The 19,163-nt window shown below is 36.2% G+C and overlaps 1 protein-coding gene across 2 annotated transcripts in view; it reads left to right on the top strand.

Annotated features, from left to right (window-relative positions):
* LRP2 (LDL receptor related protein 2) overlaps positions 1-19,163 on the top strand; it is a 115,649-nt gene that overhangs the window by 6,308 nt on the left and 90,178 nt on the right. For both annotated transcript variants that reach the window (XM_088058931.1, XM_014249186.2), the window contains exons 2-4: positions 9,836-9,943; positions 11,861-11,983; positions 14,391-14,507. In XM_088058931.1, coding sequence (XP_087915057.1) covers positions 9,836-9,943; positions 11,861-11,983; positions 14,391-14,507 — 348 coding nt within the window. The remainder of the gene's footprint in view (positions 1-9,835; positions 9,944-11,860; positions 11,984-14,390; positions 14,508-19,163) is intronic.

The raw sequence follows: 19,163 nt of genomic DNA, 5'->3' as shown, positions 1-19,163 counted from the left end.
GAGTTAAGAATTCTCAGAGACTTAAATCCTGTAAGAGAGTAGAGGAAGGGAGAGCCCCAAATGATCACCCTCTTAAAGGAAAAATTTTGCCTTTAAACAACCTGTTTAAAGTGTGGAGTGGAGATACTGACTCTCTGGACAGCAATATAACAGGTGTGGTTGCAGTCTTCTTTGAGCAGACATTGTGAAAGACTGATGGAAAAGTATTGCTATGAGGAAGGGATTGCAACTTAAAGGTTGCAGACCTGTAGGCAAATGCCTGCAGTCCTCTGAGCAATGTGATTTGTATGTTGTGTGTTATCATTGAGATACTTGGGAGACAGTGTATGCCTTTCCTGTAGTTCTTTGTGCTTGCTTCTGGATGTAAGGACATAGAGTGCAGTACATGCGTGCTTTTGTGTTTCCAAGCATGCAGCAAGCATAGGGCTATACCAGCTAGAGAAGTTCTTCCCTACTATTAACCTCCGTGTCTGGAATGCTGCCTAGAGTAGCTAGCTCATGTAATTTAAAGACTTATTTAAAATACTATGCCCAGCAGGCACTAATGAAGGGAAGTCACAGACGAATCAGGCATCCTTAAAAAGTCAGAAGAGTGAATAAATCTGAGAGTTATAGAGTTTGGAGCTTAGGGAAATTATAGGTAAAATGCTTCCATTGAGGTTGACAGGAAGAGTACTGTTTCAGTAGAAGATGATATTTCTTGTATTTATCTTCTTCTGATGAATTAAAAGACTGTCTTTTTAATGTGGTGCACCCATTAGTACTACTATTTGTGTAAAAGGATTTCTTAAATTTTAAACCAAAAACTAGAAAGAAAATATGCTACACTTAGAAATGAAACAGCCAAAGGAAGATTTAACTCTTATTGTTCATTTTCAGGTCTTTTAAGATAAAACTGTATTTTGTGTGAGCACATCAATAAGCATTGTTGTTTCAGTTCAGGTGATCCTGGCAGGAGGCACAGAACTACATGATCTTTGAGGTCCCTTCGGACCCAAACCTTTCTATGATTCTATGAGCCGTCATTTACTCAGGCCTGCCTTGACATATGGAATTTCCTTTCCAGGAAGCTTGATAAGGCTGACCAGCCATTAGCTACTAACTGAAACAGAGTTGCTACTGACTAAGGGAGAAAAGTGTTGTGTCAATGCATCCAAAGGAATATGTGTAGTTCCCAATGTCATGGGCAGTAGCAAGCAGCATTAGAATGTCTGTCTAGGGACACTAGATGCTTATGTGTGTGGTCTGTCTATTCTGTACTGACATGTAATTTCTGCTTTTCTGACAGTGTTCCCACATGTTTAGTTTGCAATGACTAACTGTCACAATTTTTGAAATTTGTACAGAATTACTAGTGCCCTGTGAAGCTTTGGGGCACAGCTTAATTTGCCTTTATTTTTTTTAAATCTAGAGTCCTACTGGTATGACGCTAAAGACTTTTGTTGTGGATATGAGTTCTGTGGTGGAAAGACAGAAATAGCTTTCATTTTATGTGCTTACCATGTTTTTTCTGTAAGGGAAAGTGATTTATTTTTGGCATGGCAGGTTTCATTTTTCATTTAATAACTTGTAATATAAAATTACAGCAAGGTTTATAATTCGGCAAAGTTTTATATGTTTCATAGCCATTTTCATTCTAGCAATGATACAGAAAAGAAATACAAAAAAGACACAATTTCACTGTCACAAACTGTGCCGGAAGGCTCTTACTGAGGCCAGTTCCTAGTGCTACAATGACTCATCAGCTTTCAGGGGAGCATGGCAGAATTGAATGCAGGTCATCATCTCAGCATGGGGTCTAATTCTGATAAAAAACAACACATTGGTTGGAAAATTTATTTAAAAAGCTGTACAGGTCTCTAAAAACAATAAAAGCTTCCTGAGAGGGTTGTTTTATTATCTGCTAATACATCTGTCTGATTTTCTCAGTGATATATACTGTACATGTTCTCTCTAAGTTGTTTAAGCTCTTCTTTTCACTTTCCACACACTGTGTAGTTGTAAATGCTTCCTAGTCTTGAAGACTTTCCTCTTTTTGTCATATTCCCCCCCACTTTCTGTTACCCAATTGTTATTCTACGGCAGACTTGGGGCCATTAGCAAGGTTCATTCTTATGAAAATGCTTGAGATGCTTCCTTCTGTGAGTAACTGAGGCTGTCTTTATTTCTCCTGGTGTTTGCATGTTCTTCTTCCTCTTTATGTCATATGGTCAATTAGAACAGATTTTTGCATACTTAATGTGTCATTCATGAAAAAGAAGCTACCAAGATTTAGGAGAGCTGGGATGTGTGGGATCTTCCCCAGAGATCCACAGTGCTTGCTTCACTTCCCCAGCTAACACAATCACAACTGATTTATGTGGATTTATGCACCTAATGTCAAGACAACTGGTTGGGGTTATCCGCTTGAAGGCAGAACATGTTCTTCACATGTAATGTCTGAAACACAATTTATATTGAGAAGGTTAAAATTTAAGCAGCACTGCAAGTACTGGTTCTCTTGTGCTGGCCATACAGATAATAATTTTACTAAAATCTCTAAGGAGTTGGTTTTGTTAGTGTCCTCCTGGAAAGTACTTTATATAGATTAAAGAAGGTGTCCAAGAAAAACTAATGGCTTACCCTCAGTTATCACTGAAGTACAAGAAATTTGTCAGCGACTAAAATGAAAAAAGGAACGTGGTCTGTTCAATATAAAGAATATTTACTTTATCAGTAGAAAGGAGTATCACCTCCTGTCTATTAGAATTAGTCCTTTCTTAAAAGGATTGTTTCTTATTCCTGCCTTGTTATAGGACTAAAAAGATAGTAAAAGTTTATTTGTTGCTTTAAAAAAGGTGAGTTGAAACATTATAAAGTATCCTAATTTTTATTGTTTTGTTTGTAGTACTTTATGATAGAAAAGACAGATGGTATGATATATACTGTTTGTGAACATTTATGATAAATAAACTGTCATGGTTTTAAATTTAGAAGATTGGGTTTTTTACATTCAAAATCAATGTGAATAACTTTATAAGATTTGGTATCTTAATATTTTTTTACTTTTCCCAGAATAATTGGTTTGAAAGTGCTAATGTAGAAATCATTGTTTCCAAATACCAGAGCTTTGAGAAAAAAAAAATTAAAACTGAGATTTTTGTTTTGTTTTGTTTTTTTCCTAGGAGGTCCACATATGTTATAATAAAAAAAAAAAAAAAAAAAAAGAGAGAGAGAACTTGTTTGCTTTATTGGTTCAGGCCTAAACTTGAAAAAAATTAAAATTGAATAGATTTGTTAAGAACTAATTAATAAACCATTTCCATTTTTATCAGACTGCATTTGCTGCTTTTTCAATTAATAAAAACTGAAGTAAGGTAGGGGAGATGAGGATTATGAATATCTTTAATGTTGCTAGGAAGCATTTACAGTGTCATTCCTTTGAACTTGTCTGCAGGAGACCTGAACCCTTTTTTCTTTGCGGGAAAGCTTTCCTGCTTAGTTTCAGTAGATTAAAAGCCTGAATTTCTTTAATTCTTGGATTTATGTTGGGGCATTAGCAGAAATTAATCTATAGTCCTTTTATAACTGTATTAACTGAAAACAAATAGTTTAACATTGAATACAATGATTTAAGTATTTTTATCAAACATCTTGCATGTGAGCATTATTAAAATAATATTTTAACAATTGCTTTAGTTGACAAGTTTGTATATGCGAGAACATGCAGACACAAAGCCCAGAATAGAATGTAGGTTTTGCTGGGATTTTTTCCTGATTGGCAAGTAAAGGCAAACCATAAAAATATGCTGAAGCTGCAGGGAAACATGGTATTTCTAAGTCCATCATGAAAGACAATATTTTTACTTTTGGTCTTGAATTTTAAAGTGCTTTTTAAAAAAAAAATCAGTGAGTAAAAATTTCAAATGTAGGTATTGCTTCTTGCCTGCCAGAGTAGAACTTGTTTACTACAGTTTCTGATACCTGTCATTGTGCTGAACACAGAATGTGGTTTACTCAAAAATAAGTCCAGCTAGTACTGGTGAAGAACAGGATCTTTTGCTTCAAGGCCAGTCCCTTATCATTTCCACCAGCCCCCTGCACCCTGCCTCCATCCCCAAATAATCTGACATGTGCCTTGTTTCTTCTACTGTCTAATAAACATACCAGCAAAACAGAGTGTGCCTCTCATGCACTGTAACTTTTAAAAAGTGTGAATGGATTAAAAATAGAATATAAATATGTGTTGCTGAAAGGAAGAACAGGCCCAGTTGGCCTCTTGACATCGGCATAGCCTCAGGAGTTCAAGAGTCTGTTGTCTTTATGCTGCAAACTACCTAGGGCACGGTCCTTTTTGTTACATGACTGTACAGTGCAAGACACAAGGAGTTCTTGATCAGCTGCTGAGCCTGTAGATGCTATTTTACTAATAATAATCTTGTTATATACAACTGGATGATAATTCAGCAAAATAAATCCTACACTTCCCTTTTAACAATGTATTGCTGTGTATCTGGCACTTCAGCTTTTCTGCCTCAAATTGTCCCTTGACTAGTCCTCTGTCTGCCTATCAATCTGTCTATAAATATCTTGCAGTCATGTGAAATGGGTGCAGGTGCACATTTGTACTTTTTGTTGACATTGTCAGTAAAAATTATTTCTTTAATATAAATTAGAGATATGTAGATACAAAATATGTTTTGTGTTGCAATATCTATAAATGTTTGTGTGGTCTCTGTTTTTCGTTGTGTTTTTTTTTAAAATCTGAATAGTTTGTATTAAATGTAATGAAGTTTAAAGAATATAGGAAGACTGAAGGTTAAATATCGTGCTGAGGTATATGAAAGCGTAATTTCATCAGACTCTATTTTTCTTATCTATTAAATAATGTTTGTTCATTCTCCTACTATAATTGCTAGCAGAATACTGCTTTTCAGTATCATAGAGCATTATTTAAAAATAAGCTAAGGTTTTCCCTACACTTTGAATTTTGCTTCTTTCTACATTAGTGAGGGAGAACAGAGATGGAATTTCCAGAGGTTCAGCCTTCCTTCCTTGAGCATTCCAAAACTCCAGGCTGTTTCATATGTAATTAAGCTAGGCAAAAATCTGACATCAAAGTGTATGGAAGGTGATTCTTCAGGATTCTTTTACCTACAAGGCCCCTAGAGTGGACTGCTCTGTTTGGGAGGCAAATAGGAAACAGAATACCCTTTTGTGGAAGCCAGAAAGAGAGGAAAAAAGAGCTTGTCACTTATTTTTTATTTGTAAATTTTGTGTGGAAGAGGTTTACGATGCACAGTCTGTTTGCATTTATTTGTTGAAAACCTGAAGATGTATTACAAGTGGTACAGCTCAGTTGAAAAAATATTGCCTGGAAGAATGTGACTCTTCTAGATGCAAATAAATCTGTTGAGTTTTGATTTCTGAAGTGTAAAGCAATTGCAGCAGTGTAAGTTTGATTTCTGAGTGGACAGTTTGAGAGTGGTAGAACCTACCCTGGGCTTAATACATTCTTCATTAATTTAAATTCTTCATTTAGACTTAACTGCTAAAGAAGTGTTAGCAGTTCTCAAAGGCGTTGTGAGCACAAGGAAGAACAAATGAGGGGCTTTGGCCTATTCTGTGTAGTCAGAATGAACAGTCATGGCTCCTAATCTGTGGATGACAAATGTAATTCAGAAGATGTGTAGTCAGAGCCGAAAGTGTGAGGGACTTCTAGTTTAAATGGGCAGGTAGAAAATGTATGAGAAGAATACAAAAGACTAGAAATGTTCAGGGAGGAGCTGGAAGCAGTCAAAAGTAACGCAGAGGGGGAAGAGTAAGGCTGTTTCGTTTCTATTATCAGCCAAACGTAACGTTCTGGTTTCAATCCGAAAGGACTGAATTTTAGCTTTAATTCTGAAACTAAATGTTTCTACACAAAGTGAAGCACAGTGGAGATTGAGAGGGTGTGGTGGACTGCCTTCCTGTTGAAGACTGTAGCCCTATGGGTTAAAACATTGTGCTGTGAAATGCGAGATGCTATTAACCTCTCCTGCTGGAATTCCCTGTGGCTTAATGTGACACTGAGTAACATTCATTAGTGGTGTGAATGTTGACTACCATCCTCTACTGGCAATGGGGTTTGTCTTTCGCAGTGGTTTACTATAGGGTACTTCATATGCAGGCAACAATTGTTGCAGAAAATTAAGGTGAATAGCTGTAGAAGGTGCACTTATTTTTAGTAAATTAAAAGTGAAAAAAGGAATTTTGATTAGTTAGTAATTTGCTCAATCTTTTCTCTGATAAAACCACTACTATATTGTTCAGTGGAAGATGACTACCTGACAAAATTTTCCTGCAAGTAACTATCCTAGAGCTAGTAATATAAGCCACCTTGTTTTACCTGGGCAAATTCTGAATCTGAAACATCCACTGAGAGTCTCTTACAAGAGAATCCCAGACACAGAGAACAATATAAATTCCAGTAACCAAGTTAGCATGAAGCCCCAGGATAGTAAGTATAACAAGAAGTTTAGAAATAGTGCTTTGGTCTACATTTTTCCAGCAATGCTTCTGATCTTTGCTTTGCAATTTCAGTATTAGACTGGTTTATATTAATGCCAAAATCATATATTTGTTACTCCTTTGGTATTTTCCTAATATAGAGCAGCCAAAACAGATTTTACTTTTCAAAATTATTTTTGTTAATGCCCAGAGATTGATTATGTGTATGTGTTCTGGTGTGATTCCTAAGGTCTACTGTGCACTTTTAACCTGTATTTTAGTAGTGCTTTAATCACAGTCAGAAGACTGAAACTGAATTATAGTAATAGTAGAGCAACACAAAAAATTCAGTCATTTCTGAAACTTGAACTTTCAAAAGTCACACAAATTCTGTTCTATTAGCAAATTTTAAGCATGAAAATGAAGACTGATTACTTTATCGCTTGTTTTTAAACTCAGTGGTTATTTCCTTCCTATCAGCATTTATCAGAGTAAATCTGAATTTCTATGGAAATTAGCTCATGGGTACTATTTTTTTGTAATATCTAACTGATTAATGGGATGTCTTACCATTTAAAAAAAACACAGAAATTTATTGAAAGAAAAACCTTACATAAAATTAATAATGATTAATTCTTCAGTAAATTGAGGCTTCAAATAATATCAATAAACAAGTGAATACCCCTCGTTTTCTGACAGTCCCTGCTCTTGTTGAAACCCAGGTGCTGCAGGCTCACATTGCATAGAATATACCAAATCTGGTTATTACTGACACGGTTATTTTTCTTTCATTCTGGTTATTTCTCTGAATATTTGTAGCAGTAACTTTGTAATCACATATTTTTCCCGATTACTTTCTCCTTTATCAAAGCTAGAATTGTTTTTGCTCACAGATGAAACACAAGCTTTTTAGAACTTTTGTGAGAAGTGTCCTTGATACTGCAGATCACTTTTACTTCTTTCGTATTACTGATTTTCAAAGCTTGGTTTTTTAAAATGAATTTACATAATTATCTGTTTGGTAATTTTCTTTGTTCAAAAAATAATATAAACCAGTGATAATTGAAGTATTAGTCTTTCATAATATTTGTAGGTGTTTCAGAGCTTTTTGCCTTCAGTTATAAGAAAGCCCAGCTGATAACATTGTAAAGCTTCACACCATAATTAAATGAATTATAACAAGTCTGCTGAAGAACTGTAAAAATGGACATTGATACCGTGCTTACTGTACATAGGTGTGAGCATCTTAAATTATAATTCTGAAAAGTATTATAGAGAGTAGCAGAACTGTGTGACTTGCAGGTTTTTTGTTAACATTGTTACCATTTCTGGTAGTGTACAAAGACTGCTGTGTTTATACTGCTCTTTCAAAGGTTTATCAGTATTATAGCCTGATTTTAATCACTATAAGGGTATGTTTAGCTATAAGAACTTAATACAAGGCAGGAAAAATAAATTATTGTACATAGTGCATGAAATTTTTTGTCTAGTTATTATTTAGAAATAATATACAAGTTGCTCATATCACTTATTTATAAGCAAGTTTCATTAAAAATCCCAATTGTGTGGATGCAGATTTGATTCTATATTGTAACTTCTTTTTATATGTGACTATGAATATTTTTGAATAGCCATAGTATACTAAATATACAAGAAGATTTAATTTTTTTTGCATAGTAATTGCAATTGATAAATTGTGAGTTATATGTTGTGTTTTTAGAGCTTTAACTGCTAATCTCATCTGAAAATGTTGCTTTGTAGGGCAAAATTCAGGGAGAGGGCCTGGGATTCCAGAGTGAACTTGTACATTCCTTCTGGGCATTTTTGCAAGGGAGGTTGTTGTGTTTTAAAGGTAGTTGATAAGAGACCTGCACCACCAACCCCAGACCTGCACCACCAACCACCATCATGCATTAGTCTATAGAAGGTATTTGGGTGAACATACTCCTGTACCACCCCGTACCACCATTTATCCAAGTGAAATTTTTGACCATTTGCAGGATACATTATAAATCAGGGTGTCACTACCAGACAATCAGATTTGAACATTCCTTGCATAAAGTAGCTTGCCTATATCCCTGAGGAATACATCACTTAACTGTGTTTATGTGACAGTGTTGGTATGCCTGGTTTTACATGAAAGTTAGGTAGCGTGTTATTTATATCAACATGAATTCACAGAATAGGTGGTTGTGCTTTATGTATACTGAGGTTATCTTCTCTGGACAAATCAGAATAATTAGAAGATGCAATTTTATTATATGGTTTTTAATTAAATCAGGAAACAGGTCTGTTTTTTTTTTCAGAGTTGGACTTTGCTACTACCTCAGGTTTTTTTCAGTGTTCTCCTTTCTGAGGTGCTGACAACAGATTAACATAAAACAGCTCTGTTGAACCTAATTATGTTGTAGTTCATTGTTTTGAGGATCTATAAAACTGTTCACTCCCTTTTTATGAGGCTGTAGTCACAACGAAAGGCCATAAACAGTACCTTTTCTCTTTCCTAGGGACTGGAGATTTCATTAGTTGACTCTAATAAAGGCCTGATCCAACTGCATTTACACCTGGGAATGAATGCTTCTTTATCAGGTCTTAATCCTTAGTAGATCAAGCAGGAGAGAATGACAGCAGGATAGCTTTTGATCAGCCATAAATGTCTGAAAGCTTAATTTCTTTTAAAATTATTTGCTATTCAAATCTTGACTCAAGACATGCCTTCCTGTACTTCAGAGGAAATATTTTAAGTATGAGGGCATTATTAAAAAGCAAAACAAAACCAAGATCTTTCTATACTTTCAAGCAGTTACCACTGAAACAAGATTTCCACATCAGCTAAGGGGATTATTATTGCATGCTTTTAAATCTTCATACCCTTTGGAGACCACTAATGTTTAGTATGTTTAGCCCTTAGATATAATGTGGAAAATGATGCCCTACCTTTATTTGAAGTCTATACTGCTTGGGAATTTAAAAATGATACATTCCTGCTAAATAGGTTTCTGTGTGTATATAGTCTGAGACTTGCTAGGGTTATTTTTTCCTTTTTTATAACTATTTTTGTTTTGTTTGTATAATATACAAATGCTAAAATTATTGAAGTTTTCTAGTAATTTAATTTGAGATATTCTGTTATACTTGAAGATGGTTCTTTGCTTGTTTGTTTGTTTGTTTGACTGGGTATATAGACCTCTTCTTTACATATATACATTTTAATATCTTTGTATTTTCTTTTGTACTATTTTTTAATATTATCATTTTCTCTCCATGCTGCAAGGTAAACTAGATAAACTACAGTTCTTGATGAATTTCACTGTCTTTTTTTATGTGTTTGTACTGCTAAGCTGCCTGTTCTTCTGTTTTACCACAGGATGTGAGCGGGGGCAGTTCCGCTGCGGCAATGGTCGCTGTATTCCTGCAGACTGGAGGTGTGATGGGGCCAGAGACTGCTCAGATGATACAGATGAAGCTGGCTGCCGTAAGTGAAACAAATACAGAGCAACTCTTTCGTGATATAAGAGATTAGGAGATTCCAATGTGCTCAACTGTACCTCTGATACAAGAATGAATATTGAACTGGGAGAACTACCGGTTGTCATGAGATACTGCAGAATCTATTTGAGTCATATTCCATGAGCTCATTTTGCTTTGGCACACAGAAAATCAAGTAGTGCTCAGATTCTAGCATGACTGTAACCTTTTCTTAAAAATCTGGCTGTCCAATAATGCAGTTTCATATTATGACTAATGTTCTAAGTAGAAATGTATTGTAATACTGAATGTATATACAGTTACCACCAGCATCACTTGTGCTCCAAATCTTTGGATTTTTCAGACACTAAACAACTAACTGTACCTACTGTGCCCAAAGTAGAGTCATGCTTAATTGTCTAAAGTTGATTGTGCTGTGTCAGCAGCACAGGGACAGCAATTCAATTTTATTCATATGGAGTGTAATATCCATGCACAAAGATTCACTCAAGCTGAATGGAAAAGTTGTGAAAATGAAGAATTTCCTTCCACAGTCTGTTTTCAGGAACTTGCCTGTATTTTACCTTCTCAATTACAGTTTTTTGAGTCTTGTGGGTTGGTGCAATTATCAGCCCACTTATTTATAAGGTCAATTTTTGCCCCTAAGCTGATAGGCAGTGAGACTAATTTCTATCCATTCTTTTTACACTGTTGTATTTCTTTGCTGCTTGACCTACTTAATAATTGGAGGCCATTGACATGGCTTGGCAGTCTGATTTGTTGCTTAGAACTTTAACTCCAAAAATCTTGTGTGGTCCTGGGTGAAGAATGTCTTTAAACTGTCAAAACAAAATGGTGCTTCCCCACAGCAATAATGAAAATTAAACTTCACTTTTTTAGTTAATTGTCCTTTAAAAACAATATGTTAATGTGCTATAGGTAGTGGGGCACATGAGTGCCTGAGGTTAAAATCATACTAAGAGATTATTCTTTGGTTCTTGAACAGGGACTTAAAAGCATGTGCATGAAGTACATGTCTGTAGTATGTGATCAATTTTATCTCTCTAATTAGTTTATTACTGATGTTATTTTGTAGTTTTCAACTCTAAATCTACAAATTGTCTTAATTTTCTCCCTCCATGCTTTGATTAAATTGATAGTTGTGCTTGCATATCATCCCATGAGCACAAAGTGTTTCAAGCTGACCTTGTATTTCTGCAAAAACTTAATCCAGAGAACTGAGATGGTCAAGACCAGAGTCCTGTTTACTGGACTGTGTTGTACTAGGGATTCTTCCAGGAGTATTAACTAGGGATGGAGTAAGCTGTGACAGAGTTTCAAACATTTTTTTTGATATTTCTCTTTGATGGTTCTCTGTTGCTTGTCTGTTTGAAGAGTACAGAGTGGAGCTGGAACAACAACGTTCAGCTTGTTCTGATCTGACCCTCGCTTTTGCCTCATGAATTCAGAGGGAAGAATTGTGAGCTTGTTTTGGGAGATCATGTTTTTACCAGGGATAAAGCAACTGAGGTGGAGTTGACCCCTGTGAGACTGGGGAAGCTATTGTGACTCTATACAAAAGTGAAAAAAAGAGCTCTGCCAGAGGGCAGTTGAGAACCTGAAAATTTGTTGAGATCTTCCTTCTAGAGGAGCTCGTGTCTCCAGGAGAGGATATAAGGCTGAAGAGTCTATGCAGGAGTTCACTAAACTGAATTTTTCCTTTGAGCATCCTTTTGCTGGTTCACTTTCCCCTCTCTGGTCTGTCAGTTTTCTTTGATCTGTTAAATGCTTCATGTGTTTCATGGAAGTTGCAATTCATTGACACTTGAACCTTAGACCTTCTTTTCCCTTATGCAATTATTTTCTTTGAAAATTCTTTTGGAGATGTCTGTGAAATGACAATTTTTTTCATTGCTTACACTAGCACAACCTACCTGTGAGGGAAATCAGTTTCAGTGTCACACTGATGGGGAATGTATTCCACAGTCATGGGTTTGTGATGATGAGGAGGATTGTGAGGATGGCTCAGATGAACATCAACAATGTCGTAAGTATTTTAACTTCCAGTGTTACACCAGCTTTGTGAAATAATGTAATTTACATAGGAGCATATTGAGAACGTACAGAAACAAGCCCTCTACACAAGTCTGCTAAACTACAGAAGTCTCTAAATTGTTTCTAGAAATAAAATAGCCTGAAGTAGATAAAATACAGAAAATACGTCTAAAAAGATATCTTCAGAAGTTAAAATCTGAAAATTACTCATCTTTCCTTTAATTAAAAAGAGAAAAAAATATAAAGTGTATGCTAGTTTTATACTTAATAAAAAATTTAGTAATTTCAAAAATGGTGAAATATGCATATTACTATATCTGCTGTGCTCTTTGGCTAAGAAAATTCACAGTGGCATCTCAGAACTATATATAACAAAATTTAATTATTTTTAGGCAACTTTGAAATTTATTTGTATATAAAATTTGAGGAATTATCAATAATCAGCAAACACTGATAAATATTCTTGTATGATTTTCAGCAATGCTATTTAGTAACATTGTTACTTAGAATTAACAGAGCCATTCTTTCTCACACTCAGAGGAGAAATATCTATGCTCTTGGTGTCTGGTAGGAGTCTAGTCTTTCATTATCATTTGGATAGCTTAAACTTAGAACATAATTCTGATTAGTATGTCCCTTTAAACATGCTAAACAGTGTATTATTCATGTCTGAATTGATGTTTTCAAGTAAAGTGTTTAGTGTTCTCTGTACAATTCAGAGCAAGAAAATAATTTAACAGCCTAACTGCCATAGGCTTTGCTCTTTTCTTAGTATTGATAGACAAAATATGTTACTCTGGCTTAGAATTTCATGACTAAGCATTTGAAAGGCTATAAGTACATGCCAAGGTGGTGAACAGTGAACTGATTACTGCACCAAATTGCATTCTCTGCAGTTTTGCATGACAAGAAAACCACTGTAGTGTTCTGAAGGATGGTTTTTCTTTCATTTAAAAGTAGTATTAAAAGTTACTCTAAGTGATCAAGATAAGACTAATTTATTTTCATTTTGATTGTGTGTATAATTTTTTGATAACTCCTTTGAACAGCTCTGGAGCTGCTCACCAAACCCTGGGGAGGTTAAAATGTTTATTTTGGAAGGATTTTGCTAACAGACTTTGTTTTTGCTTTTGTATCTTGATTCCATCTTCATCCACTGAGGATGGAAAATTTTGAATGATAGATAAGTACCTTTTGCTCCCCTCTTCCTCTGAGAAGGTGTCAGCACAACTGCTAGTTATGTTTTAACTAAAGAATCTGTAGATACAAAATGCAGAATGAGCAACAGCGCTGAGTTTGACTTTGGAACTGGGTCATTGTAACATTGTTCACCATGTACTGGTTAATCATGAGTATCAATATCTGGGCAGTGGCACTGTGCTGCTGCCACTTTTGAGTCATCTCCTGGTATTGGTCCTTCTTGTTCTAAAGGGACCTTTATCTCAGTGTTTGGGAAACCTACAGTTGATTCTCCTCCTTGAAATATTGAAAGTTTTTCTTGGGAAAACTGGCTGACAGCTCTGGAAGTCATACATACAGAAATGTTTTACTTTACTGTCATGCTCTTATTTTACCTCATGACACTAGTATCCCAGTAGCTGATCTTATTTTGGGAACTGCTGCTGACAGAAGGCATAGAGAGCTCCTGTAGTGCAGCAGATTACAAGATACCAATGTATAGGTTGGGATGATGTTGAGATACAACATGAGCTTGAAAGAAACAAATGTGCAGGTGGCAGATGGAAGGAAAAGTTAGTAGTAAGCTTGCCCTTCAGCCATATCTTCACAGATTCATGTTAGTTTGCCTAAGAACTGAAAGTGTAATTTAGCTGTAGTGGAATCAAAGTGGGATTAAAGAGTTTTATGTGGTTGCTTTTTACTGACCACTGTCAAGAGAAGAGACATAATCATTCTCAATCCTCCATTAGTTATGCATGCAAACTATTCCTGACTGTTGTGGCCCTGGCTATATTAGAAAGCATAGCCTTAACTCCAGCTCTGCTGTGTTTACATTGTGATATTCCAGTTGATGGAATAATCTACGGTTACTGACAGATTTTGACCCAGCAAATAAAATAAGAGAAAACTTTAAATCAGTGAAAATTGGTAATTTAATATTTTAGGAAGAATAATTATAGGGAGGTACTTTTTAACCTAGAGGTCAATTCTTTAGTGGAGAAAAGCAGTGACCTTGCAGCCTACAGGAGCCCTCCCAGAGCTATGCTGTCTGCTATGCGCTTGTCAAGTGTTCTTTAGTCCCCTTGAGTACACCAAGATACAGGGGAGAAAATTTATATTGATATTTTTGAGAAAGATGAAGTAGTTAAAGAGGAAGGAAAATATTTTTGCTCATAGTCTTGGTTGATGGGAAAGACTGATTGTGTGCCTGTTTGTTGCAGCGGGAAGGACATGCTCAAGTCAGCAGTTCACATGTTCCAATGGACAGTGCATCCCCAGTGCGTACTGGTGCGATCGAGTGGAGGACTGCACTGATGGAACAGATGAAAGAGTCTGCCGTGAGTCTTAACTCCTAGCATGAGATCTGGTTTCATCTCATCTCTCTGTGGCATTTTAATACATTTGTAAGATTAAAGGGCTTGTTGATAGACAGGATGACCACAATATGCTTTTTGTTACAAGAGTTTCAATTCAGATTCTTCTGTGTATTAGAGCTGATGTTCTGATACAGATCTGGTACTACAGAACTCAAGTGCAAACTGCTGCTACAGGATAAAGTCATATTCTTTCTCATTGTCTGAAAGATAATTAATATTGCACTGTAAAAAGGCAACCATGTTTAATTGGCTTATGGCTCTGGGACACTCAGAGCTAACTCTACTGAAGTTTTTCATGTTGTTTTTGCATATTCCATATGAAATCAGTAGAAGTTATAGCCTGTACAGAAAAGCAACATTTGATTCCAAATTACTTATTTGAGAAGATTTGATCCCTTTTTATTCTAGACTGCAGCTTCCTGTGGAGATGATTTAGTCATATTATATTCAGACATGTTGCTTATATTGTGCCAACAAAATGCAGATGGACAAGTAGTTTTTTTCACTCTAACTCCCCCAGAGTTGAGGTGGCCTTTCTGGTGACAGTCTCCCTAAATTCTGGCCTAGGCTGAATACTGACGGCAAGGAAAGCTGGCTGTGTTTTTCAGAAATGTTTTTGTCTAATACCTATACAACAGTGTGTAACAGTCATGTCTGTTCATTGTTAGTCTTAAGGAAAAGCTTCACACACCCTGAGTGACATCTAACATATAAGCTGCTATTGTAGCTGTTAGAACATAGCGTGCCTTTGGGAAACAGACATAACTGTAAACTTGTCTTAGAACCAGACTCAGGGCAGGAGGTGGGGGAAGAGGCTGGGGTGGTAATGGATGGACAAGGAGGCAAGAAATGAAATTTTGTTAATGGCTTTGCTTGAGGGAAAGAAGGGCGTATGCATATGCTGTATAATGGAAGACTATATGGTCATCTGACTGCTAATGTGGTTTATCCTTGACTCACAAGTAGCTATAATTGTCCCTAAGTAGAATGAAAGGGGATTTAGGACTGTATGATACCCTGGAATAAAATGTTGCTAAGTCATCCAGCTTGGAATTTTTCATGTGATAGACCCATAGCCTCTTCTGAAGTCACCAATACAAATGGCTAAAAGCTAAGATCCAAAGTACCCCATCTCATTGCTGGAAGAATATCTTCTGTAGATTGGCATTTTTTTCTCTTAAAGTTTAGAGTAAAAAATGAAGTTAGTAATTTTGCAAATCGATCACACATGAAAAAAAATCCCGAAGAAAAGATATCTGCTTTAAAAGTGTATTATCCATGAATTAAAGAATTGGAACTGCTGAGCATCTCTGAGAAACTCATGAGTAGTCATTGAATACAGTGTGGAGCACCCAGGTGCCATGGTAGGATTGTTAGAATGCAGTAAATCTATGTCAGCCTGGGAGTGGAGTCCTATGGATACTTAAAACTCTTTTCAAACTAAAAGCTGCTGTGATGTTTGAAAATTGAAGTACACATTTTATTTCATGTTTAACATTCTCAGCTAGGTAAATTAAAAAGACAGTTAGGAAAGGGCCCTCTAGATATATTAACAGTAGCACTCTGCTGCTGTGGGGGAAAGCCAATCACTGCTGCATCAGCAAATAGGCCCCTTGACTGCTGTGGGGGCAGCATATTTAGTGCCAAGGAGAGGGACTGCCTCCTATCATTCAACAGCCTTTACTCTGGTTTATTAGAATACGTGTTGACAGTCCCTCTGAGGCAGAATAATAACTGTGACTTGGAACCTTGAAAGTAGGTTGGACGAGTTTAAAGAAATGTGACAGTGCTGAAGACAAGAGAATCCAAGAATGTAATGACAGGACTCTTGAGGAGGGCTGGTTAATTTTACTGCCTTTTTGTCTTTGCAAGGCCTGGAATGTTCAACAGAAGTCATAAAATAAAATTTACAATTTGGTGATTTTATGATTAACTGTATAGTACAGATTAGCGTGAGTGATTTTTTTGGAGCAGATTTTAAAACTTGCTTTGAATGTTCATTTTTCCCAGTGTTTAGTGTATTTCCTTTCCCACATTATTTGATATAAACACATGCAAGAGGAATAATATGATTTTGGCTTTTGCTTTTGTCAGTAAATTCCCCTTAGTTTGAATTAAAAGTTTTCATAAATAAAAACGAAACATCCATGAACAACAAAAGAATAAAGTTATTTATAATTGATTCTGGTGTTTCATGGAGCATAACAAAATGCAAACTTATGTCTCTTTACTTATGCTTTGTACTCACTCATCTGTCTGGCAACAGATTTAGAATGTAAAGAAGATAAAATTTTATTCCTGAATAAGGTACATTATTTAAGAAAGTAGTCAAATGTTAAATGTCACCAATATAAAGTAAGTCTGCAATTAAACACGTAAAAAACCAGAACAAAGGAATTCAGAGCCTTAGTCCATTTTACTGCTAATGGGATTAACAGCAAGGAAAACTACCCATGCAGAGGCTAAGATAAACATCAGAACTATGCTTCAGCTACAGGTCATACAATTAGTGCACTGAAGCTGTTTTGATTTTGTAAAATTATGGTTTTTAATTTTTTAAAATACATGTATCAGTCTGTCTTCTAGCTTTTTTGAATAGTCAGCAGCTAGCAAATACTTTAATTTTAAAACTTTAGAAACAGAATAAAATGGCAGACTATTTGGGATAGCAAATGTTTTTTGGGAGTAGGCAGCCAATACAGGTGTAATTTTTCTGTTGCATACTTTATTTCTTTCAGTTAAGATAGTTCTTCAGTTAAGATTTCTCCTGTCTCAGCTTCACAGTTGAAAAATAAAAATCCCAGCCATGCCCATTTTACTTTGCTGTGACAGAATAACCTTTCTGGATACTGCTCTGGCAGCTGAGTGCTATGCTGAGGCTGTGAGGGAGAAAGGGGCAGTACTTTAAAGACATACTGTTCAAAGCTAGTGGGCTAAATGTGGGCCAAGATGCACTGAATTTTTGATTCTAATTTTAATGTTGAGTTGCTGCCATAGGTCAGCTGCCTAACCTGTGAATTCCTGCCTCTTGTTTGCTGTGCTAAATAGCAGTTGTGGTCAGGAAGTGGGCAGTCAGCTCTGGGATTAATTTGCAGAGACCAGAGTGAAAGTGAACAAAGACCAAGAACTGAAGAGTCCATAATGGATGTAGTCCAAGAAAGAAGAAAAAGAGGCTTAATATTCTGGATGTTGGACAAATTACATATAGCAGCTATAGGACAAGGGAGAAGTTCAGGCTGAAGGAAATATTTCCTCCAAGAAGAGTTTGGGACAGGAAAGTAGCAAAACTGGAGCAATCTAAGGCAGACAGCCAAGGACTAGAGTCTCAGGGATCAAAAGCAGGAGCCAAGGCCAGGAATGAGGGTCTGGTCTGTCTGCCAGCTCTGAAAGCATCTCTGCTATGAACACTGCCTGGTATCTTGTAGCTCATAGGACTCTTGGGCTTGGAGCAAGTCTCCCTTCTGGTGTCTCCAAGTAGGCTGTGAGCTCTCTGGGCAATGCTTTGACCACTGTGAGGTGGTGATTTATGACAGTGAATCAAAGGGTTTTAATAAACTTTGTTTTGTAAAATATTTTTACATTTTGCAACAAAAGACACCTGTTAGTAGGAAATTGACATTTTTCTTTTCCTTTTACTTCTACTTCTTGTAGACATTCTACTTCTTGTAGACTTCTTGTAACATGGGTTAGGGTTATGGAAGCTTACACTGCTGACTGTGTAACAGAAATCAGCTTGTGCTGAATCAAATACTATTTGCAACTATTTCCTGTTGCTGTTTTTGTATGGATTTATTTCCAGCTTACAGAACAGAAGTACTAGGCAGAGTGAAAAATAATGTAGGTTTAGCAATTCCTGTGACATGGGTTTCAAACATCTTCCATGTGTCCATTGAAAGATGACATATAAATATGTTCACAGCTGTTTCCCCAAAACAGTTAAAAGGTGCTTCATCAGTCATTTGTGCTGGTGTTTGCTAGTTACTTATATTTTGCAACTGAAGTGTTGGCATGCATCAGGGAGACAGATTGTGTGGAAGTATTTTGGCTAAGAAAGTGCCTGAGGGGAGAGAAAAAAGAGCTCCCTTTCTTGCTGACCATTGGAATGAACACAGGTGAAAAACATTCCCCCTGTTTCACAAAGCTCACATTATCTTCTAGGAATTGTCATGACTATGGAAACATTTCTTCTTTTTAATTTTCTGTAAAATTAGCCATAGGTTTTTGGGAGGAGAAGGTTAAGGAAACAGTATTTATGTTGGAGGCTATTGACCATTCAAAACTAGATGAAAGAAAATAGTGTTTATATTTTTTTCTGTCTGTTCACTTTTCTCTTAATGTTATCTTCATAGTGTCTCCTTTCAATCTCTTGTGCAGCTGTATTCCCACACCTTCTTAGGTGCAAACTTCCTATCTTGTTATCCTTTTAACTCAGAACCTTATCCTTCATTTTCTGCTCTTTCTAGTCCATTTGTCACCAATGTAGAAAGAAAAAAAATTCCATTGCCTAGAAGAGAACCCCTTCAAGTCATCCACAGCGCACTTTTTTCATGTGCCCCCTACAACAGAGACTGTACGATCAATTTCTCCGATATCAGTTCTTGCACAGCTGAGGGATTT

This window comes from Pseudopodoces humilis, chromosome 8 (genome assembly GCF_049639895.1).
Source record: "Pseudopodoces humilis isolate 2021_Gansu_Grassland_sample_001 chromosome 8, ASM4963989v1, whole genome shotgun sequence".
Taxonomy (NCBI): Eukaryota; Metazoa; Chordata; class Aves; order Passeriformes; family Paridae; genus Pseudopodoces; species Pseudopodoces humilis.
Note: the sequence above shows the minus strand (reverse complement) of the source record. Positions and strands in the feature narration are given on the sequence as shown.